This window comes from Brachyhypopomus gauderio, chromosome 14 (genome assembly GCF_052324685.1).
Source record: "Brachyhypopomus gauderio isolate BG-103 chromosome 14, BGAUD_0.2, whole genome shotgun sequence".
Lineage (NCBI taxonomy): Eukaryota > Metazoa > Chordata > Actinopteri > Gymnotiformes > Hypopomidae > Brachyhypopomus > Brachyhypopomus gauderio.
In genome coordinates this window covers 19,820,909-19,844,918 of record NC_135224.1, presented here as the reverse complement: position 1 = coordinate 19,844,918, position 24,010 = coordinate 19,820,909, and the positions used below count along the sequence as shown (strand labels likewise).

The following is a 24,010-nucleotide window of genomic DNA, read 5'->3' as shown; positions in this document are numbered from 1 at the left end:
CCGCAGTTCTTATCAGCGCTCTCCTGCTGCGTTGTTGCCGTGGCGAGATTGCTCCAGCTCCCCTAGTCAGCTTTTTTTCGTGAAGAAAGATCTTCGGTGCCAGAACCTCTGAACAGAGGACGCAGGAGGTTCCCCCAACTGTCTGGGCCTGATTCCCGTCCCTCTCTGCTCTGCCATTGCAGCGGTTGAAGAATGCGCTGAGGCCGGATCCCGACTGGGGCCCGGCACTGCAGGAGCACAGACTGGGCCGCTACGCCACGCCGGGGGCCGAGGGGGTGGAGGTGCGGGCGCTCAAAGGCGACCTGAAGGAGATGGAGGAGGGCCACCAGGCGGAGAAGGAGCACAAGGACGAGATGGGCCTCACCGTGCGGGGCAGCAACGGCTCCACACTCAAGCCCATGCCCACTGCGTAGGGGCGGGGCCCGACGTCGGGGGCCACACCCCTCCCCCACAGCCACAGGCTGAGGACCAGGCCACAGGCTGAGAACCTTTACATATTGTAAGGGCTTTATTATTTCTAACCTCTAGAGAAATCGGTTGTCATCCAAAACCTTTTTCATTTTTTAATGCAGTTTTTGTTTTTTAAGTAAAAAGAAGTGTTGATATGCAGGACACAGTGTTCACACCTCATACACCCCCTCCGTGTGTGCACACGCTTTGGGTCGTTTTTTTTCTTTCTTGCATGTTATTTTTTTTTCCTTTTGTCTACTGTATGTGTGTAGAGGTCACCCTGCTGGTGACTTTAAAAGCTGAAGACCAAACATTCTTTGTCTGGAGTAAATATATTTACATAATTACCCAGCATCATTTTCTTTAAGGTTTCCATGATTTATTTATGTTCATATTTATGTTTTGTTCCGCTCTGGCTCTCCACTCTGTAGTGGGTCCTGTTGCTTCCATGGTTCTGTCCACTGAGCCTGGACTGCGCTCCAGAACTCCTGACAGGACGCAGGGTACAAAGGGTCGTTTGCCTTCAGCTTTTAAAGCATCTAGTGCGTGAATCTCCCATGGGAACACTGCCAAGTCAGTTTGCAGGGTGGCATTTGTGCGCCATCATGAGTCTTTACAGTTTGTTTTTAATTACGAGGGGTGAAATATTTCGTAAGAGTGTTTTAGGGGAAGCACACCAACACTGAGCAGCTGGTTTAAACCTGAAACTCTTGTGTCTTGTGGATCCTAGCTGAAAAAAACAAAACTAAATCCAGTCCACCATCGTAATTATGCTGGAGTGTGTGTGTGTGCAGGTGTGCAGGAGTGTGTGTGTGTGTGAGTGAGTGAGTGAGTGAGTGTGTGTGTGTGTGTGTGTGTGTGTGTGTGTGCATGTGCGCTGGAATGTTTTTATGTGTACAGGAGTGCTGGAATATGTGTGTGTATCCAGGTGTGCTAGAGTTTGTATGTGTGTGTATGTGCGTGTATCCAGGTGTGCTAGAGTGTGTGTGTGTGTGTGTGTGTGTGTGTGTGTGTGTGTGTGTGTGTATCCATGAGTGTGTGTGTGTGTGTGTGTATCCAAGAGTGTGTGTGTGTGTGTGTGTGTATCCAGGAGTGTGTGTGTGTGTGTGTATCCAGGAGTGTGTGTGTGTAGATGTTTCCTTCTCTGTGTTTTGTTCCCTGATGGGTCCTCATCACATTGGGAAACGTGTGTACATCTCCAAGACACTGACGAGTGCAGGTCAGGAAACAGAGACAGTCTGATAGGGAGAGAGAGAGTGAGAGGGGGAGAGAGATAAAGAGGTGGAGAGGGGGAGAGATAGAGAAGGGGAGAGAGTGAGAGAGAGCTAATTAGGGAGAAAAATGCAGATAAAAAATACATATCATCTTTATAGGGCCTAACTGAAGTGTGTAGTCAACGTAACCTATAAAAACATCTCTTGATGTGTAGTTTCATACTAAATAACTAAAAAATGACGTTTTTGTAAAGACGCGAGAGTTTGTGAAGAAAGATCACATCGTTTACATTTCCTCGCCCATGACTAGACTGTGGGAGATCACGTGCGTCTGGGCGTCTGGGTCCAGCCATTGGGGTATTGGGCTATTGGGTCCACAGTTGTGGTGCTCCCTCCACTGACACTAAACATAGGGGACTTACGGACCCGGGCAGAACGAGGTGGTGTAGCAACGTAGCTGCTAGTGGTACAGGTGCAGATGTCACTACAGGTGTCACCTCTCTGTTTCTTCCTATTCTTGTCTGTTCCTCTGTATTCCTCTCTGTTCCTCTCTGTTTCTCTCCGATCCTCTCTGTTCCTCTGGTCCTCTCTGGTCCTGTTTTTCCTCTCTGTTCCTCTCCAGTTCTCTCTGTTCCTCTCTGGTCCTCGTTCAACAGTACATCACTATGCTCCGTGTTTCAGTATTATATTGATCCTGGGTCCCTAATTATAGTGATCCATGTTATCTTTCATTTTAATAATGTTTATTTTAATTAAGCGACAGGATCTTGACTTTCACCCACCCCTCCACAATACAAATAATGTACAATCTAACTGCAATAATCTTAGGCTATAAGGTACAAGCTAACAAAAAAATAATCTAAAATGACCTAATAATGACTTGAGAAAGATTTTAAAAGCAAAATTTTACATCTTGGCATGTGTCCGATCCTCAATAGCTCAACTAGCAGCTCAGATGTTTTGGCGTACAGTGGGTTAGCATGCTAACATCTCCAGTGGGTTAGCATGCTAACATCTCCTCCGCCAACTCCCCAAGTTGCATCTAATCATAACAGTCATACAAATATTAAAAACAATAATCAGCAGAAATAAACCTGGCATAGCTGGCACAAGCATCATTGCTACGCTCATGGTGTTTGATGAGAGTTGAGAGGCTCACAGGGCAGGTATGTGTGTGCGGGGCTGTTACAGGGCTGCAGGACAGATCTACAGGACAGGTTTGTGGGACAGGTCTGTGGGATATGTATACTGGACAGGTCTGCAGAACAGGTTTACGGGACAGGTCTGTGTTGATTTGTTCCATATTGTCTGGTCTTCAGGTGGTGACTGCCACACTCAGTGGCTTATTCTACAGACCTTATGGTTGTGAATTTTAGCCCACCTCCTAAACACTGGTCTATTCACGTTTAGTCTTCTGGCCTCGGTACGGGGGGAGGGGGGTACACCCCAGGTCTACTCTACACTTCCTCTCCATCTGTGTATTGTACAGTAATGTAAAACAAACAGTAGTAATTAATGATTGGACTGGTGTATGCATTAAAGTTTTATTGGGTTGGGGAGTGGAAGAGGGTTTCATACTGTATGTGGGGAACATTGTTGTGGTTTTATGGAGGGTTTATTTTGACTTCCCTTCTGAGACTTCTAGGTAGTGTTAATCTGTGTAGTGGGTTTGCTACTGTTACGTCTGGTTTCGCTTTTAGCACTTGAATGTAATTTTAATCTATATGTATCTAGTCATGTCATTTAACAAGCTGAATCGATCTTTGTGAGATTTACTTTCATTTTTGTAGAACTAAAACTACAACTACTAAAATCTGTAAATTGTTTCATTTTATTTCGGGTCTGTTTGCGATTTCACTACATGGCATTCAAGTCCAAGTCAGCCAGTATCAAGATGATTACAAACTAACACTATGGGTTAAAACTTGAAATACAGAAGTTTGCTTCTCCCAGCCTTTCTGTTCGGTGCAGAGTTACTGTCCAAGGACATTCTTATCCATAGTACAGTGTTACAGCACAGTGTTACAAAACATAGTGCAGTGTTACAGCACACAGTACAGTTATAGCACACAGTACAGTTATAGCACACAGTACAGTGTTGCATCTTGGCCACAGTAACTGCTGATTGGCTGCTTTGCTGTAGCATGGTGGCGTGTGTACACTTCCTGCACGCTGCTTTCTTTCTGCTCTTGTAAATCTGTGGTTTCATGTGCAGCATCTGACAAATGTTTTTAGTCTTGATGAAAAACTTGGATTGTACAATTTCCAAACGTGGGCATCTCCAAACTAATGTGACAGTAAACCTGAGTTCCTTGTAGCAATAACCTTGTTTATTAAAAGAGAAATAAGCTGATAGCATTAGAATGGACAGGGATACATTACTGTAAAGGAGTCCACAGAAGCCGAGGGTGGGTGTGGTGGTGTTACCCTTCCTGTGAATATGCCCCATGAGGAAGGGTCAACCCACCCTCGGATGGCTTGGTGGGGGATGTAACTGCTGATTTTAATGAAGAAGAAGAAAAAGCCCTGATCAAAGTCACATGGCTGACCTTTCCCGTCTGAACCAGCAGAGCGGCGATACTGACACTCTGTAAAAAGTGTGAATATCCTTGTAGTCCTGGTGTATTTCCCATTTTCACTGGAAATGAACTGAACATATTTTTGTGTTTTTGCCAAGTATTAATGCAGAAGTTCCTTCTGGGCATTGACAGTGTAGTTCCACTAAAGCTGTGAAGCCTGCCCTCCAGGTTCCTGTAGTGTTATGATGGTTCAGCACTTTACAACGTCACTTTTATGATGTATAAAAGCAACAGCGATCTCCAACCCCCCTGGGTCCTGTGGTACAACGGAGTTCATCTTTTGCAGGGGTCTGTGTCTACTACTGTATGATGAGTGTTTGTTCAGGAAGTCTTCTCATGTCGTGGTGAAGGTCCTGAGAGGGCAGGCAGAGTAAAGCACAACGGGATGAACTTTGTACTCTCAAATGTGTCTAACCGTGTCTTTGAACCTTAGGGCCACAAAAAAAAAACAAAGGAAAAAAAAAGTCTTAGTCATGTCAGTTGTGTATCTTAAACTGTTCAATATCAAATGGTTAAAAATAAAGTTTATTTTAAAGATCAGTTTTTGTCTCTCTTCCTTCTGAATAAATGTAATGTCTAAGCAATGGCTTCTTAGATGAAAAATCTATAAAAATGTTTTTTTTTTAAAACAAGGAAATGTCAGATTCAAAACATAAGTGTTTCCATGGGAATGTGAAGCCTTCGATCTCCAAATCCTCCATCTGGAACTATAAAATCACCTCCAGTATTGTTTATATAGACACTTCTAGACTTACACGCTCACACGTGTGCTGGGGCTACAGAGATGCCGTCCCGTCTCAGCCAAGCTCAGGAGGAACTCAGCAGGCTTCCAGCCTTACGGAAACCCATGCGCCTGTTCGCCTGCTGCCCCCTGCTGGCCATTCTCTGCGCCGCAGGGGGAGTGGGGCGCAACAGGGGCTGGACGGATCGAAACTCGGCTCCAGCTGGCGTGGACCCGTGCGGCTGTCTGAGGACCGGGCCCACGGCGGGGTGTGTTCGGGAGCTCTGGGGCTTCACAGCACATCCTTCCTCTGAGAGCAGGAAGCTATGGGTGGAAGACCCAGACGTGCTCGGTGGCAGTGTGGGACACATCCAGTGGGTCAGGCTGGAATGATCAAAGTCCAGCCCCTTAGGCTGATCTAGAGCCAGGGCCTTGGAGGCAGGTCTGTGCGTGGGTCGCCCTGCCAGGCCCAGCTGGATGGAGCGTGGTGCTCCTGGCGGAGAGGGCTTGCGATAGGGACGGTCGGTCCACAGAAAGACGAGTGGAGACGAGGTGTTGGTGTGAGGGTCAGCTGCAGGCACAGGGGTCAGCGTTAGTCCCCTGGAGAAAGAAACCCAGTATTAGAGGGAATACTGATGCAGTAGCACTCCTAGCTCCAGCACACAGCTCCTCTAAAGCTGTGTTTCAGTGTGTTCCTATCGTCTGTCGGCCAAGGGGCGTGTCAGTGGGAGGAGCCGAAGTAGAAGCAGACCTGGTGGGGTCACTACGGGCGCAGGACCCCGGCGTGTCCGAGCAGGCGACCTCCTCGGCCACCCTCAGGGTGTTCAGGTCCGTCAGGAGGACACGCCTCTCCTCCTTCAGCTCTGTAAGGAGAACATCAGTGTTAGAGGAGCTGGCCTGTCCTCCAATCACCTGGGGCCTCCTCCCAAACCACCTCCTAGTCACCCTGGAGACACCCAGGTGGGTTCTGACCTGCATCTGCGCAGACGAGCTCATTTTCAGTGTCTACAGGGTAGATGATTGGACTGGTGCTCCAAAGTTCCAACTATAATGGACAGTGTTGAATACCCACTTGTCTGTGCCCTGGTCTTACATGTCACCTTGGTGGGTGTGTGACGGCGGCAAAAGTGCACATAAGCAGCACCGAACCACTAGAGGGCAGTGAAACACAATGAAGTGTGTCAGCCAAAGGCACATCTGGATATGATTACAGACGTCTAATAGGCCAAGGATGGGTTAGGAGGCCAAGAACCCTGCAGAGCCCAGACTATTCAAGCAAGCAGCCAAAAGTAACTCACAGCTACAGAAACAAATCACACTGAACTGGATCAAGAGGATGTAAATGAACTGAACTGAAATTAGAGGATGTAAACAAATTACACTGCACTGGAGGTGAGAGGATTCAGTTGGCACTACGTCACCTGTTTGGGTGGGCTCCACTGACCTGTTAGGGTGTTAGGGTGTTATGGTGTTATGGTATTGGGTGTTATGGTGTTAGGGTTCCACTGACCCGTTATGGTGGGATCCACTAATTCAGGACCAGCCCGCTTCTTATATACCAACTCCATTTTCTCCTGAGAAACCCACACACACACACACACACACATATGCATGCACACACACACACAAAGCAAATTACCTGCAAGTAATATCTTAAACCATTTGGTGCTATGACAAATCTCCATAAAGTCTAACAAAAGACTCCAAGATTCCAATGAACAATCAATGTGTTTAAAAATGTGAGTTTGAATGGAAAAGTTCCCAGTTCCACAACACAGGCCACTCTGACAGTGTCTTGGTTCTACAGGGTGGTTACTGTCGCTCTGCTGGTATAGGATCAACCTGCTGATCCTGTGGGCAACACTTCTGCTCCCGGCCCGGTCTGATCGAACCACGGCCCGGTCTGATCGAACCACGGCCCGGTCTGATCAAATCATGGCCCGGTCTGACATGTGCCTTCAGGCCCGGTATGCCATGCATTTAGCACGTGTGTAATCTGGCAGGTGGTAGCACAGGATGGCTGACAGCCCTACAGGACGGTGAGGTCATGGATCAGTACAGAAGCACATGTCCTGCAGGACAGTGTCCTGCTGCCCTGGCGATGAAACACAAGCTCATCTGCTCCACCCATGGCTCTGCTGGGGTGACACCACCCACAAGAACAGGGAGGGCAGTGGGCCACAGAGGAAAACCAAGATCGTCTTGCTCTCTCTCTCTTTCCCTCTCTCTCTCTTTCCCTCCATCTCTCTCCCTCTATTTCTCTTTCCCTACCTCTTTCTCTACATCTCTCTCCCTCTCTCTTTCTCTACCTTTCTCTTTCCCTCCATCTCTCTCCCTCTCTCTTTTTCTTTCCTACCTCTCTTTTCCTCTCCCTCTCTTTCCCTCCATGTTTCCCTCTCTTCATTCTACCTCTTTCTCTTGCAATTTTCTTTGTCATTCTCTCATTTTACATGTTTCTCTCACTCTCTTCTTTCTTTGTCCTGTCTACTCTTTCTTTCACTGTGTCTCTCTTTCTGTCTTTCTTCTGACCTTTCCTTCCCTCCATCCCCCATGTTCTTAAAATACATTTCTTCCACTCTTCTCAAAATAAGTACACCATATGTACATACACTAGTGTGACGAGGGCAAATGTTTCAGAACACGGATGAGGCAACTTCCTCATTAATGGTGAGGAATGTCGACCTGTAAAAAAAACTGCTACTTTTACAGTGTGTGTATTACACAACCTGTAGACTGCACTTGCTATATCAGTGTAGGCAGCAGAGGGGTCTTTGACAGCCTCCTCCACTGCAGGGCACAGAGAGGTTCTACATCTGTAGCTGTTTTCAATATGGGGGGGGTTCTAAAAAACTACAATTGATTTTTCACACTAGCAAAGTCGAGCAGTGAAAGTGATCCAGCTGACAGTTTCCCCACAGAAATTACACAACCCACAAGTCAGATCAAGGACAAACCACAGAAACCTGTTTCATTAACAAAAGTGCTCCTTCTTACCATACCTCCTCATACCAGCTCAATCCCAGCTCACCCCTCCCACACGGAGGCACCGAGCTGCTGACACCCACGCCAGGATGAAGCTGCAATGTGCCCCAAACATCCCAGGAACCAAGATGTCGCCCCCGTCAGAGGAGACACCAGTTCACCGCAAATGATGCTGGAGCACTTCAAATGTCCAAAATATCGCACGGCAGAGGAGAGTCACACCTTCTGCTGCAGGGTTGTGAAACGTAAGGTGGGGGACGTGTCTCTGTGTCCTACCTGCAGGAGCTCCACGTCCCTCCTCAAGGCCTCACACTCCTCGGTGAGGACCGATCTGTCCACCAACACAAAATATAAAGAAAAACAGCTTTGGAATTACGGGAACCAATGAAAACATCTTAAATCTATTTGGTGTCACTGTTGTATTGTGTAACGTGTGCAGTGCTGGGGAGGGTCTGGGAGCCCCAGGCCGCTGGGCGTTGTCACTGTGCTTAAGCCCCTGCTGGAGCTGCCTGCTGACATTACAACTTCCAGCAAGACTGTTGAGCTGGGCAATGTGCTCTACCCCAAACACCGTCTCCAAACATCCTCAAACATCCTCAAACAAGACCTGGCGCACCGAGCCTGGGGCCTATTTGGACTGTCCCAACCAGCAGAAGCGTTGTGAAAGAAAACGGTCCCTCGGAGAGCTTTGTGAGGCACAGCGGGGAGGAACAGCCCACTTCTGCTGTGTTACGCAACCCTGCCAGGCTCACCACTCGCCTCCTTTCAGGGGCCAAAGAATCTTACATATGCAGCAGTCTGCTATTCATGTGCTCAGAATGGGGGGTTTGTTGCGAGGGATAGATTGGCCTGGCCTACTCACTCTGGGTCTCTAACTCCCCACCTTGCCCTCTCCCAGCACACAGTGGGGACAGAAGGGGCAGGTAATCTTAGCTGTTGATTTGGTATGATCTAGATGTCACGATAACAAAACTGTGGTCTGGACAATGTCCTACGAAATTACAGAATGTGAAACTGAGAGTTAATGGTACTGATATTTCAATTTGTCTCAGAGCGAGCGTCAGAAGTCTAGACACGATGTGCCTCAACGCTCGTCTGAGTCCCGAGATCTGACAGACATGCAGCGAGCGGGCCGGGCCTCGGGAGTGCTTGGCTGGACACTCTCGTCTTTAAACGTAGGTGAGAGGGTCTGCACTGTGTTCACACACAGTCTGACATAGTGCCAGCACACATTCCACAACACCCGCATCACTGGGTTAAGAACAGCATGAGACCGTGAGGTGATGTCAGGAGGGCTGTGTGTGTGTGTATGTGTGTGTGTGTGTGTGTGTGTGTGTGTGTGTGTGTGTGTGTGTGTGTGAATGCGTGCTTTGGACATTACAAAATAAATTGGTTTGAGGTTGTATAAATCACATATTTAAGGTTGAGAGGCTTATTTTTTTAGTATATGTGGTTAAATGTGACTGCATAGTTTTATGCTGGAGTCCCTCATAGCAGCACAACAGTATTGTAATAATACCCACGTCATGCTTTCAGAGGCCTGAGCTGATAAACTCCAGCACTAACCGGAGATGCGTCACCACCTCGTCGATGTGAGTAATGTTCAGGTTCTGCTTCAAGGCTTCGATTACATCTACACATCTGGAGCGGGACGACAGTCTGGAGCTCGACCTAAGAACACCATTAAAGATCACAAATATGCACACACACACATACACACACACACACACACACACACACACATATATACGCATACACACACACACACACATATATATATGCATACACACACACACACACACACACACACACACACACATATATATACGCACACACACACACACATATATATACGCACACACACACACACACACACACACACACACACACACACACACACATATATATATATACGCACACACACACACACACACACACACATATATATATACGCACACACACACACACACACACACACACACACACACACACACACACACATATATATATACGCACACACACACACACACACACACACATATATATACGCACACATACACACACACACACACATATATATACGCATACACACACACACATATATATACTACGCATACACACACACACACACACACACACACACACACACACACACACACACACACATATATATATGCATACACACACACACACACATATATATACGCATACACACACACACATATATATATATATACGAATACACACACACACACACACATATATATACGCACACATACACACACACACACACACATATATACGCGCACACACACACACACACACACATATATATATACGCACACACACACACACACACACACACATATATATACGCACACACACACACACACACACACACATATATATATATACGCACACACACACACACACACACACACATATATATACGCACACACACACACACACACACACACACACATATATATACGCACACACACACACACACACACACACACATGACTTACTGCTCTTGTTCTCTCAACATATCAAAATTGTTTCATTTTATTAACACTTATAACTAAACAGTTATAACCAAACAATCATTTTCAGGAATTGGTGGACCTTGAATACTGAATGCAGTACTGAGAAGGAGAGAGAGTAGGACACTTCCTGTTTGTGTTCACTGTGAGCATGTGTATGAGGGCCCACAGACATGCTTCTTGAGTGTTAGTAAGATTAAAGTAAAACCAAATACATTCATGCCTGTCATTCTCACATGTATATCTAATTATTAGTGCTGTCAATTCCAGGTGCCGCGATTAAAAGTCCTCACCAGGATTTTGCTCAGGCTTCCTGGATTGTGTTGATTCCACTAATTTTACCTGGATTGCTAATTAGAAAATCTAGCAAGCATGAGCAAAATCCTGGTGAGGACTTTTAATCGCGACACCTGGAATTGACAGAACTACTAATTATACACTTCAACATCAGAAAAGTACACTGTGCCCTCAGGACTTGGTGGGAACACGGTGAGAATATAATGGGAATGTGGTAGGAATGTTGTGGGAATATGGTGGGAATGTGGTGGGAATATGAAGAAAATATGGTGGGAATATGGTGGGAATGTGTTGGGAATATAGCAGGAATGTGGTGGGAAAATAGTGGGAATTTGGTGGGAATGTGATGGGAATATGTTGGGAATGTGGTGGGAATTTGGTGGGAATATAGTGGCATATGTTGGGAATTTGGTGGGAATGTTGGGAATATGGTGGGAATATAGTGGTAATGTGGTGGGAAAATAGTGGGAATGTGTCAGGAATGTGGTGAGAATATTGTGGGAATGTGGTGGGAAAATAGTGGGAATTTGGTGGGAATGTGGTGGGAATATTTTGGGAATGTGGTGGGAATATGGTGGGAATATGTTGGGAATTTGGTGGGAATATAGTGGCATATGTTGGGAATTTGGTGGGAATGTTGGGAATATGGTGGGAATATAGTGGTAATGTGGTGGGAAAATAGTGGGAATGTGTCGGGAATGTGGTGGGAATATTGTGGGAATGTGGTGGGAATGTGTTTGGAATGTGGTGGGCATGTATTGGGAATATGGTGTGAATGTGGTAGGAATACAGTGGGAATATGTTGGGAATTTGGTGGGAATATAGTGGAATATGGTGGGAATGTAGTGGGGAAATAGTGGGAATGTGCTGGGAATATGATGGAAATGTGGTGGGGATATGTTGGGAATATAGTGGGAATGTGGTGGGAAAATAGTGGAAACGTGTCGGGAATGTGGTGGGAATATTGTAAGAATGTGTTTGGAATGTGGTGGGAATATGATGGGAATGTGTTGGGAATATGGTGGGAATATGTTGAGAATTTGGTGGGAATATAGTGGAATATGTTGGGAATTTGGTGGGAATATGGTGGGAACATGGTGAGAATATAGTGGGAATGTGGTGGGAATATGGTGGGAATTTGGTGGGAACATGGTGAGAATATAGTGGGAATGTGGTGGGAATATTGTGGGAATATAGTAGGAATGTGGTGGGAATATGATGGGAACATGGTGAGAATATAGTGGGAATGTGGTAGGAATATGGTGGGAATATAGTAGGAATGTGGTGGGAATATGATGAGAATGTTTTGGGAATATGGTGGGAATGTGGTGAGAATATAGTGGGAATGTGGTGAGAATATGGTGAAATATGGTGGGAATATGATGGGAATGTGGTCTTGTGGGAAGTGTAGAGTCTGTGAGTGTGGAATCTTTTTGAGTTTTGAGATGAGTTTTTCACTACATCTGGATCATGTTTGTCAAATTTCAAGCATGGATTTGGTTTTACACTTGACAGTTTACCATAAATCTTCGTAATGTAGTGCTGGGAAAGAGAGAGTAGGACACTTCCTGTTTGTGTTCACTGTGAGCATGTGCATGAGGGCCCACAGACATGCTTCTTGAGTGTTAGTAAGATTAAAGTAAAACCAAATGCATTCATGCCTGACATTCTCACATGCAGAGCCGGAGTGGCTAATCAGGAGATTCGGGAGGATTCCCAATGGGCCGGCTCATGTCAATCTCTAGTTTGGGCCAATTGGGAGGGAAAAATAATTTTGGGGCAGATTTGGGCATGAAACTCCTGGGCTGAAAACGGGGCCCACTCCGGCCCTGCTCACATGTATACCTAATTATACACTTCAACATCAGGAAAGTACACTGTGCCCTCAAGACAACTTTCATCTTGAGATCACAAAAAAATATCTTTTGTTATGCTGAGAGAAAAAACTTCTGCTATCATGATCTCTTGAGAAAAATACAATGTGCTTGTGTAGCACTAACCTGCTCCCACAGTTGCTGAGACTGGACACAGGTGTGCAGTGTGGCACTGAGACGTCTGGGGTCTTCCCTTGGACACCATCACTGAGGGCGTACCTCACCACCCTGGGGCTATACTGACACATGACCTCACCTTCATCCCTGCAACACATACACACACACACACGTTACTAGCATGTGTTACTAGCATGTGTACTTGTTGTTTCCACATGGCTACAGCACCTCTCTACAGTCAGAGTGGTGTCTTCGTTCACACACACCTCCAGCTCTGAAGGTATCATTAGCGGACCAGAAACGAGCGTACCAGCGAAATACCCACTTCCACTTCTATTAACAGTCTTCAGGTCTGCCAACTGGAGACAGCCGAACTATGAAAGGCTCCATGGTGACGAGCAGGAAAGCAACACAAGGTCAGAAAGTGCTGATGACTTTAACCACGTTGTTAACACTAATTATGGTTCAGTAAGGGCCATGATTTATTACTGTTAACTAACTCTATAAATAAGGGGAGAGAGCGAGAGAGAGCGAGAGAGAGAGAGAGAAGCTCTCCTCCTCAGAGACTAGCCCCCACCTCTCCTCCTCACAGACTAGCCCCTGTATTAACCTGCTACAAACTCTCCCAGCTGCTTCCTGAACAAGACGGAGTCTCTGTACATAACTCACAACCATACACAACAAGCCCAGAATGGATCTCACACTATAACTAGTGACCAAAGGTTATGACAGATATTCTTGTTTCTTTCTCCTAGTGAGCTGAAAATAGAGATTGGGGGGGGGGGGGGTATTTGACAGCAGAAGTCTTTATATCTATCAACACCAGCCACTACTTCAGCCTTGAAATAAAGCCTGCAGAAGTGTGTGTGTGTGCAAGCTCTGCATGTGGATGTGTGTTTAGAGCTACAATACCTTATAATTTAAGGGTGTGTGTGTACTCATGTTTAGTCTACATTGCCTCACACCGATATAAATATCAAATTACAAATACAATTTTTAAGACACTATGTGCTAATGACATCCCCGGGCAGACCCCATGTACCGTAATTCACTAACATGTAATGCAGTGCACTAACAAATAAAAAACGGGGGGGGGGGGGGGGGGCTGCACTATCGCCAAAAGCAGAGATCATAAACCTGTTCAACTACTCGCAGTCGGATAAATATGGTAATGTTAAGGAAAAAACGAACAAAAGCCTTTTGCCTTGCTGATATCACGGCTTTTCCAACTCATGCATCCGTATTAAATAAGGATCTATTCAAACGTCTGGGCCTCTGTGTCTCTGAGGATTCCCGGGTCCCCAGGCTTCCTGTGCTGCCGGTTACACTCTTCTGTGAGAGATTTAGGGAACTCTTTTAAACTGGCTTCGTAGAGCCATGCCGTTCGCGTTTCACACGCCCACGCTCAAAAGGCATTGAGCATCAGGCCGGCAGGTGCGACTGCACCCGTCACCCGTAACAAATCACGCGCACAAAGCACGGAGGCGGACCACACAAGAGGGCAGGGAAGTCGGCGATGAGGAGCGAGAAAAACATCTCTGCCGGTTGGCTCCTGTAAATCAGCGGCCTCTCTAAAGCAGAGCCCGGCCGTGCTACGGCGTGCACAGCTGCGCAGCGCTAACGGTTTCCTGCTCCGGGCAGTGCGCGCTGCCGGAGAGCCGCTCCGGTCTGGAGACTTACAGCCACTCTTTAATTACATGATCAAAGACCAGAGAGGCCCGGCTGAGGAAAAACAAAACAAAAACAAAACAAAAACAGCGATAAACAACCAGAACACTACAAAAACGACGTGTTACCGCTGAGCGATCACGCGCTGAGCTTCTGCTAGTGTCGAGCCGGCCGATTTATTTTAGTAGCGCATGAAAGAGATCACCAATGTCTCCTTAGAAGTGTTTGTGCCTATACTAAGTGTTCCCTCTGAGAATTCGCGCCACGGTTGGCAGTCACCTGCTTCCAACAATGAGGGGTCCCGTGATGAATGTGGGCCAGTATATTTGCCCCAGTATTTAATGGCCACGTTGGGGGGGGGGAGGGGGGGGGGGGGGTGTTGGTGGTTTTCCGGAATTACATTGGACTAAATTATAGTCAACAAAGTTTGTTTAGCTTTTTTCACATCTGGGAAATGAGGCCTTTAATCTTAAACACCTTGTTACCTCCGTTCACATTCACATTTAGTCAGGTGCTGTCAAGAAGTTCTGTCAGTTTACATGGCATCTGTACACAAACCGTGGCGAGTAACACACAAAACACTCGGTAACAACAGCTGCTCATTCCTTACGCCATCTTGCCATTCCTTGGAAACGGTCACCCTTTCAGTGGCATTAGCGCCTGTAAATAACATCCTGACACAGAGTTGAATGATCATCCGGACACATTGTTGAGGTGAACAGAACCCAAACGCCACCACACACAACCGTCCAGCAACATGGCACCTTCTCCCACTCAGATATCTAGGCAACAAATTTAACTGTAATCATGAAATGCCACAAATTAGAAGACTAATATAGTGCTACTCAAAGCTGAAGACTTTGGGGCGATTGCTAACAGAGCAGAGCTCCGGTTCCAGGCTTTCCAGGCTGAGCCTTCACTAACTTCTTTTCTTCCCACCACAAACACTGAGTGATTTATAGTCAAATGCTCCCTCCTTCGGACATCGTCCCGCGCTTGACAAACTGGGGTCGTAGCCTTTGGCGCCTCCGTCAGGGACCTCTGTAAGGTCGGCACATTTATCAGCATGTTCATTTGTGAGGAGATTAATACACAAGTGAGGAGACAGGAGGCAAGGACACGCCCCTTCCCAGGCGCACCATGTAGCGCCCCCTGGTGTCCACCCCTGCTTCCCTCTGAGCACTCCAGCGCTGAGGTTGGTGTTGTGGTGTTCTGGTGATGGAGGTCTTACCTGCCCAGCCGGGCCGCCTGCTCCCGAAGGGTGAGCAGGAGCAGCTGTATCTCGGCCCGCAGCAGGGCCTTGATGGCGGGGGGGTCTGGCAGAGAAGACTGGGGGCTGGGCATCTGCCCGCCATGCCCGCCATGCCCGGAGCACTGCGCCTCTCGCCAGATCTGCTCCCACATCTGCACCTACAGCAAAGTGACACATCCGTGCTGGAAGGTTAGAGTTCTTTCCCAGGCTGAGGGTTCGTTAAGAATGAAATTTTCAGGAGCTGGAACATCACACTACCAACCAACATGGCCAAGAAAAATGAATAAAAGGACTACTGGTGGGAGTGGTGAAATTGAGGTGGGTGTGGTCAGACCAGGTTGGGAGTGGTTAGACTGAGGTGGGTGTGGTCACACCATGTTGGGAGTGGTTAGACTGAGGTGGGTGTGGTCAGACCAGGTTGGAGTGGTTAGGAGTTGTTAGACTGAGGCACACAGGCTGAGCCGTATTACTGCTCTCCACACCTGGGCCCCAGATCATGCCCTCCACCCTAAACACTTCAAAGCTGAACGGAGCAGGACTCGGAAACTCGGCTCTGCTCCTACAGGGTCTCCTAACCAGTCCAGCAAGGCCTTGGCTGTCTGTCTCTCTCCACGTCTCTCTGACTGTTTCTTATTGACTCTATCTGCCTCTCTCTTTCTCTCTGTCTTTCCATGTTTCCCCCTCTATTTTTACCATTCCCTGTCTGTCCCTCTCTCCCTCTCTCTCTCTACCCCTCTCCCTCTCTATTTCTCTTTCCCTCTCCCTCTCTCTCTCTTTCCCTGCCTCACATGCGAGGTGTTTATGGGGAACACTGCCCCCAGTGGGAGGTGGCGTAACTGAATGTTCAGTAAACCCTGAAATGGCTGCCACTGTTTCTGCTCTCAAGACTGCTGTTCGCCTCCCAGCAAACAGAGAGTAACACAAGTCTCATCACTCAGACCATTTTAACTACAGGACTGGAGCGTTCAAAGCCTGTGTTTGCATCTGCATTTGTTTAGCTCAATTGCAGCATATCACATGACCCACACATAAATCAAAGCACAAACGTTAACATAAAGCATTGTCTAAATAAGCAAAGGAAAAAAAGGTTTATAATACCATAAATAAAGTATAATATGTAAAATACGTTTCACTTTCTAGAAAGTTTTGTTTAGAATTTTATGAGGGTATCATTGCCTAAACATTAATATGCTGAAAACAGGTAAGAAGGTGAAAGACCAACAGTCCTAAAGAGCTGCATATTCATCCCCAGTGAGAATATAGACCCCCAGAGTGAGGATATACACCCCCAGATTGAGGATATGTATCCCCAGAGTGAGGACATACACCCCCAGAATGCGGATATATATCCCCAGAGTGAGGATATACACCCCCAGAGTGAGGACATACACCTGGATATTTATCCCCAGAGTAAGGATATACACCACCAGAGTGAGGGTAAACACCCCCAGAGTGAGGATATACATCCCCAGAGTGAGGTAATATATATCCCCATAGTGAAGATATACACCCCCAGAGTGAGGATATATACCCCCAGAGTGAGGGTAAACACCCCCAGAGTGAGGATATACATCCACAGAGTGAGGATATATACCCCCAGAGTGAGGATAAACACCCCCAGAGTGAGGATATACATCCACAGAGTGAGGATATATACCCCCAGAGTGAGGATAAACACCCCCAGAGTGAGGATAAACACCCCCAGAGTGAGGATATACACCCCCAGAGTGAGGATATAAATTCACAAAGTGAGGATATACATCCACAGAGTGAGGCTGACATTGGAGCTGGACTTCTCTGCACGAAGCCTCTCCATTTCAGCTGAATTTTATCTCGGACTTTCTTATTTTACTACATTTGGTGGTCTGTGTTCTTAAAGTGACTTTGAAAAGATGTTTAATGTTCAAGCCAAAGACTGCTGGCTGAGCTGTGAGGATACACTCAGGTTCAGAAAGGCTTTGGCTGGGTTAGGCTTAGACTTCAAGGCTTGAAGGAGTGATAAGTAAGCATTGGTATGACAGTCAGCACATCCATGCCAAGCCACAGAATTCATTTGACAGAGAAGCACCGCTTCGTAATGCTAACAAATGAACTGCTGAGGATTTGGCTTGGCTGAACTCAGCAGTCCCAGACAGGCCTTTCAAATGTAAACATTAACGCAGACCCACTAATTCAGACTCAGCCCAGCCACCTCTGGTCTGCTGCTGCTGGTTTTTTAATGTCACGCTGGAATACAGAACACTTAGACTAATAAAGATTTGGACCCATAGTCAGTATGTTCAGATTCTTTTGCAATGTGTTCATGTCTTGATCTGTTTTTTAATTATTATTCTGGACTGTCACATGCAGAAAACCTACTGAGTAACTTCAAAGTGTTTCAGGTGAGTGTTTCAGGTCTTGTGAAAGATATAAGAGTCTAACCCTAGACATTCACAAGGGTGAGTCTCAGTCCCTCGTTTCGGCTCTCCTTACCTCAGCGTGGATCTCTGTGTGCATGTCTAGGAGTGCGTTCCCAAGTACAGACCGGACCTCAGGAACCTCGGAGTCCGGGACTAACTCCTGCACTAAGACCCACACACACGGCTGCTGGAAACTCTCCATGAAGATGCCTGCGTCTGCGAAACTGACTTCAAACCATCCTCGTCACCCTCAATGAAGAACAGCAGGAAGAAAAACAAGCATCAGTCAGAATAAGGAATGACACCGCTCAGGAGCTATTAAAAGAAATATTATCCCGCTAAATTAGTTAAAGCTAGCTACAGGAAGCTAAATTACATTTGTCCACAGTTAGGTGACCTCACCAACACAACCTCACACACTGAAAGGACATATCACAACCACAAAGTGAACTGTTAAAACAGCGTTTTTATTTTTGCATTATAAAGAGCGTGTTGATGTTCTTTTCCTACCGAAACTCCTCGTCGCCTCTTGTATCTAGTGTCAACACTGCTGTTGCCAGGACGTAAACATCGCGAGATTTCACGTTTCCCTGATCAAAGGCAAACAAATTCATAATGAAAAATTGCATAAACTATAAAACAATGTTACATGATGTTACAATGTGTCACTTTTAATTATCTTGAAAACTTTTTTTAGCTCTATATACGTCGGAATTGAGTTTGATTACAATCATTAAACAAAGATCATAAATGCTAAACGGTTCATTTTTATAAAGCATCAGTTATTCACATATGACTGGAGTCGTTGATTGTACACACAGTAGCACGCAGCCTATCAATAGTCCGGTATCAACAGTCCGGTATCCGCCGGTCACATGTAAACTGAAATATTATCCGAGAGCCGTAAAAGTTTCGCGAGTCCAAAAGCCGCGCGCGTCACCGCGGACTCGCGAGCGTCGCGCAGACGCGCGCGCGCTCATGAAAGACTGCGATACGAACCCATTTACTTTTGACGCTGAAACCTGTCGTCTTCCATCTAATGCAAACAGTTTCTGAGCTATTTCTAAGCTATTAATTTTTTGTTTTGAGAAGTTAGATCGATATGGCAATATTTAAAACACACCCGGTGAGGATTATTTATGCGTGTATTATCTCGGCGCTCTGTCTCCGGAGGTATTTGGCGTTCTCCGTTGCTGGACAAGATGCCACTTGCGAGGCCAACGGTTCCGTCTATTATGTGGGTGAATGGTACTTTTTAGACTCGGACCACTGCACCCAGTGCGAGTGCACCCCCGACGGTTCGGTGTGCGCCCGGACGGAGTGCACGTCCCTGCCGGCGGCGTGCATCCACGTCAGTCACTACCCGACCGACTGCTGCCCGAGATGCGAGAAGATCGGTTGCGAGTACCGGGGTGAAGTGTACGAACTTGGGCAGAACTTTCAGGTAAAGTCCACACAGCTAAAAACGTGCGCCAGAAGTATAGTAACTGTGTTATTAAAGTAGTTTCGTCGCTCTGGTCTCTTGGGTTTAATCCCACTGCATCCTAAAGTTCGAGTGAAATCGTAGAAGCTGGATTACTGCACGTTTTCACCACAAGGGGGCAGGATTGTACCGCAGCCATGCTTTCAGAGTTACATCCACAATCTTCACGTTAATCCATCGCGCAAAAAATACACATAAAGGTTGCGTTTAGTCTGCGTATTGCGCAGGAATTACGCCTAATAACTTTGTTTATTGTAGTATTCTGATTATCATAGGCGTACTAGGGGTTTCGCTTATGTATTGAAACATAGGTTGTAACCTAACCTGCAAGTGTGATATTTAATAAAGAAACACACCAACCTTACTACATGACACAGTTGATGTTTTTGTTTTAAGTGTAAGAATATTACTATTAACACTGCATCAGTACATGGGCCCCCGAACAAGTTTACAGATTAGCATTAGAACACCAATGACATAGATCTCTGAAAAGTTTATATAGTTAATAATTAATAGCATTTGTAGTTTATACAGACAGTATGCCTACTGATATTGTATTATACATTCATACTGGAAATAATTAGGTTCCCTTTGTCTGTTCTCCAGATAACACACATGTACTGTTTACACAATAGTGTGGCATGTTGGGAGTATTTCTGTCCTTCCTAGTATGACAAAATAAAGAATGAAATATCTGTGTGTGTGTGTGTGTGTGTGTGTGTGAGGGGGGGGAGGGGTGTCACAGTTGTTCTGATACAGTTATTATGGCTGAGGGGGTAATCAAAGGCCCATGACAGGTTTGGGGGCAAATAACTGCCCTTTCCTCTCCAGCCCAATTACCTGTCACCTCAGTATATGAACCTCGGGTGGCCTGTACCACTTAACCAGTGCAGGGGTGGAGGAGCAATGGGGCCTATCAGCCTATCAGGCAGGGGAACCGTGGGCCTACCCCAGTGTTACGACAGCCTATCAGGCAGGGGAACCGTGGGCCTACCCCAGTGTTACGACAGCCTATCAGGCAGGGGAACCGCGGGTCTGCCCCAGTGTTACGACAGCCTATCAGGCAGGGGAACCGTGGGTCTGCCCCAGTGTTACGACAGCCTATCAGGCAGGGGCACGTGGGCCTGCCCCAGCGTTACGGCAGCCTATCAGGCAGGGGAACCGTGGGCCTGCCCCAGCGTTACGACAGCCTATCAGGCAGGGGAACCGTGGGTCTGCCCCAGTGTTACGACAGCCTATCAGGCAGGGGAACCGTGGGTCTGCCCCAGTGTTACGACAGCCTATCAGGCAGGGGAACCGTGGGTCTGCCCCAGTGTTACGACAGCCTATCAGGCAGGGGAACCGTGGGCCTGCCCCAGTGTTACGACAGCCTATCAGGCAGGGGAACCGTGGGCCTGCCCCAGTGTTACGACAGCCTATCAGGCAGGGGAACCGTGAGTCTGCCCCAGTGTTACGACAGCCTATCAGGCAGGGGAACCGTGGGCCTACCCCAGTGTTACGACAGCCTATCAGGCAGGGGAACCGTGGGCCTGCCCCAGTGTTACGACAGCCTATCAGGCAGGGGAACCGTGGGTCTGCCCCAGTGTTACGACAGCCTATCAGGCAGGGGAACCGTGGGCCTGCCCCAGTGTTACGACAGCCTATCAGGCAGGGGAACCGTGGGCCTGCCCCAGTGTTACGACAGCCTATCAGGCAGGGGAACCGTGAGTCTGCCCCAGTGTTACGACAGCCTATCAGGCAGGGGAACCGTGGGCCTACCCCAGTGTTACGACAGCCTATCAGGCAGGGGAACCGTGGGCCTGCCCCAGTGTTACGACAGCCTATCAGGCAGGGGAACCGTGGGTCTGCCCCAGTGTTACGACAGCCTATCAGGCAGGGGAACCGTGGGCCTGCCCCAGTGTTACGACAGCCTATCAGGCAGGGGAACCGTGGGTCTGCCCCAGTGTTACGACAGCGTATCAGGCAGGGGAACCGTGGGTCTGCCCCAGTGTTACGACAGCCTATCAGGCAGGGGAACGCGGGCTTGCCCCAGCGTTACGGCAGCCTATCAGGCAGGGGAACCGTGGGCCTACCCCAGTGTTATGACAGCCAATCAGGCAGGGGAACCGTGGGCCTACCCCAGTGTTATGACAGCCAATCAGGCAGGGGAACCGTGGGCCTACCCCAGTGTTACGACAGCCTATCAGGCAGGGGAACCGCGGGCCTGCCCCAGCGTTACGACAGCCTATCAGGCAGGGGAACCGTGGGCCTGCCCCAGTGTTACGACAGCCTATCAGGCTGGGGAACCGTGGGCCTGCCCCAGTGTTACGACAGCCTATCAGACAGGGTTACAAGGATCCATGTGTGATGTTGGACAGACAAACAGTGGCCATGCTGCTTGCTTTAGGGAAAGTACCTGTTAGGGGAAACTAGTGCTTGAGGGTCATTTGTTGTACATTGTGTGTGTTTCCCAGCCTTCGGAATGCGAGCAGTGCACGTGTGACGGAGACGGCATTGCCAGGTGCCTGGTGGCCGACTGTGCCCCGCCCCCGTGTGTAAACCCAGCCTATCAGAGAGGGAAGTGCTGTCCGGAATGTAAAGACGGTAAGCTAATTTTGAATACAACTGAAGAGATACAGTTGTCCCAATTCCACTGGTTGGCCCTTAAGCACTGGTCACCAATGGCCCACAGGAGACCTGCGTGTGCACTGGTCCTGTGCTCCATGCGCACGTCTGTGATATTTGGGTGCTGAAATCCCTGTGTGGATTATCCTCACATAATCTGTGATATTTGGGTTCTATCCCTGTGTGGATCATCCTCACATAATCTGTGATATTTAGGTTCTATCCCTGTGTGGAGTATCTCACACACACACGATTTTTTAATCAATCAATAAGAATCAAATGGGGTCAGTAGTTTTCCCAAAATGGGCCATTACTCTAGAAGTATATGACTAAAATCCGGTTCATCTGGATCTGGGGAATCCCAAGGAACACAATCGAATTCCTTCTCAATTCAATGATTAAAAGAGAAATCCTAATATTTCTTTACTAGATCTATTTTAATCTCAGTGATCAGCGCACTGCTTTTTGCACTGGAACAAATCACATGTTGTACCTGACAGCTCTCACTAACACAGGTGTGCCTCTGTGTTTCCCCTCAGGTCCTAACTGTTACCTGGATGGCACTAGGACCCAGGTGATCCCAGGCGGAGAGACGGTGTGGGTGGACTCTTGCACCAAGTGCCGCTGTCATGACGGGCAGGACGCAGGATACTGGGAAGGCAACCGCCTGGCCACCTGCACCAGACTCCAGGACTGTATGACTGGCCACGGGCAAAACTGAAACAAACCCCCCTCACACCCACACACACAACCACCACACACCACCACTACACACCCACACCCATACACACACAACCACCACACACCCACACACACACAACCACCACACACCCACACACACAACCACCACACACCACCACTACACACCCACACCCATACACACAACCACTACACACCCACACACACACAACCACCACACACCCACACACACAACCACTACACACCCACCCCACACCCACACAACCACCACACACCCACCCCACCCCCACACCCACACACTACACACCCACCCCACCCTCACACCCACACACACAACCACTACACACCCACCCCACCCTCACACCCACACACAACCACCACACACCAACCCCACCCCCACACACACAACCACCACACACCCACCCCAGCCCCACCCCCACCCCACACACACAACCACTACACACCCACACTCACACTCACAGCCACGACACACCTACCCCACACCCACACCCACCCAACCAACACCCAACCCCATCCCACTCAGGATATATAACTCAGGATATCTTACCAGACCTTCAAATGACCGACATCAGACAAAAAAAATCCCCTTCCTTGGGCTCAATAATGAATCAAAATGGACTTGGGCTCAATTTCCATTTAAGAGTTAATATCCTGAAGAGAATTCACATATATTTACCTGCTTAAGTAATGACAACACATGTAATGAAACATAAAACATTCAGGAGCAGTTTAATGCAGTTTAAAGCGTTATGTAATTGTTCCAGAGCTGCGGTCCAGAACATGGTTGTGTTTCTGACACGTCGTGAAGGCCCTAAATGGTTCTTTCACCTTCTTTTCCAAAGGTTCAAACCCAACACAAGGCACTTCTCCCTACGCAGGAAAACATCTTGAACTGTAGCTGATATACTTGCTTTTCCTCCCAAACGTCGGCGCATCATTTGGCAGGATATATACAGTAGGATTTGACATAACCTTTAGCATTAGTAATGTAAATAAACATTGTATTTGAAAACCACTGTATCAGTTCTAGCTTTAAATGTTTAGACCCAAACACCAATAAACAAGGTTTGGTAAATGAGGTGTTCTCTGTAGACTTAAATTTAACTG

The 24,010-nt window shown here is 47.5% G+C and overlaps 3 protein-coding genes across 9 annotated transcripts in view; 2 read left to right on the top strand and 1 right to left on the bottom strand.

The window, feature by feature from the left end:
• The window catches only part of slc6a9 (solute carrier family 6 member 9), a 44,281-nt gene extending 39,451 nt beyond the window's left edge, over positions 1-4,830 (top strand). For all 4 annotated transcript variants that reach the window (XM_076973571.1, XM_076973570.1, XM_076973569.1 and 1 more), the window contains one exon: positions 183-4,830. In XM_076973571.1, coding sequence (XP_076829686.1) covers positions 183-413 — 231 coding nt within the window. In that variant the 3' untranslated portion in view covers positions 414-4,830. The remainder of the gene's footprint in view (positions 1-182) is intronic.
• Positions 4,344-19,023, bottom strand: ccdc24 (coiled-coil domain containing 24). Of its 4 annotated transcripts, XM_076973573.1 has the most exons (10): positions 18,916-19,023; positions 18,607-18,686; positions 18,170-18,345; positions 15,677-15,855; positions 12,787-12,924; positions 9,513-9,617; positions 8,223-8,277; positions 6,475-6,538; positions 5,716-5,827; positions 4,344-5,564 (listed from the first exon to the last, which is right to left on the bottom strand). In XM_076973573.1, the coding sequence occupies exons 3-10, from the start codon at positions 18,296-18,298 to the stop codon at positions 5,051-5,053; spliced, it is 1,296 nt and encodes a 431-aa protein (XP_076829688.1). In that variant the 5' UTR covers positions 18,299-18,345; positions 18,607-18,686; positions 18,916-19,023; the 3' UTR covers positions 4,344-5,050. The 4 variants fall into 4 exon arrangements, 3 of the variants coding, with proteins under 3 accessions (XP_076829688.1, XP_076829689.1, XP_076829687.1); XR_013121079.1 differs by lacking the exons at positions 18,607-18,686; positions 18,916-19,023 and having other exon boundaries at positions 4,344-4,671; positions 4,999-5,564; positions 18,170-18,600; XM_076973574.1 differs by lacking the exons at positions 18,607-18,686; positions 18,916-19,023 and adding an exon at positions 18,473-18,592.
• A 33-nt stretch (positions 19,024-19,056) lies between these two features.
• Positions 19,057-23,978, top strand: LOC143475670 (von Willebrand factor C domain-containing protein 2-like). The gene is made up of 3 exons (XM_076973576.1): positions 19,057-19,540; positions 22,033-22,162; positions 22,723-23,978. The coding sequence occupies exons 1-3, from the start codon at positions 19,199-19,201 to the stop codon at positions 22,902-22,904; spliced, it is 654 nt and encodes a 217-aa protein (XP_076829691.1). The 5' UTR covers positions 19,057-19,198; the 3' UTR covers positions 22,905-23,978.
• The last annotated feature ends 32 nt before the right edge of the window (positions 23,979-24,010 follow it).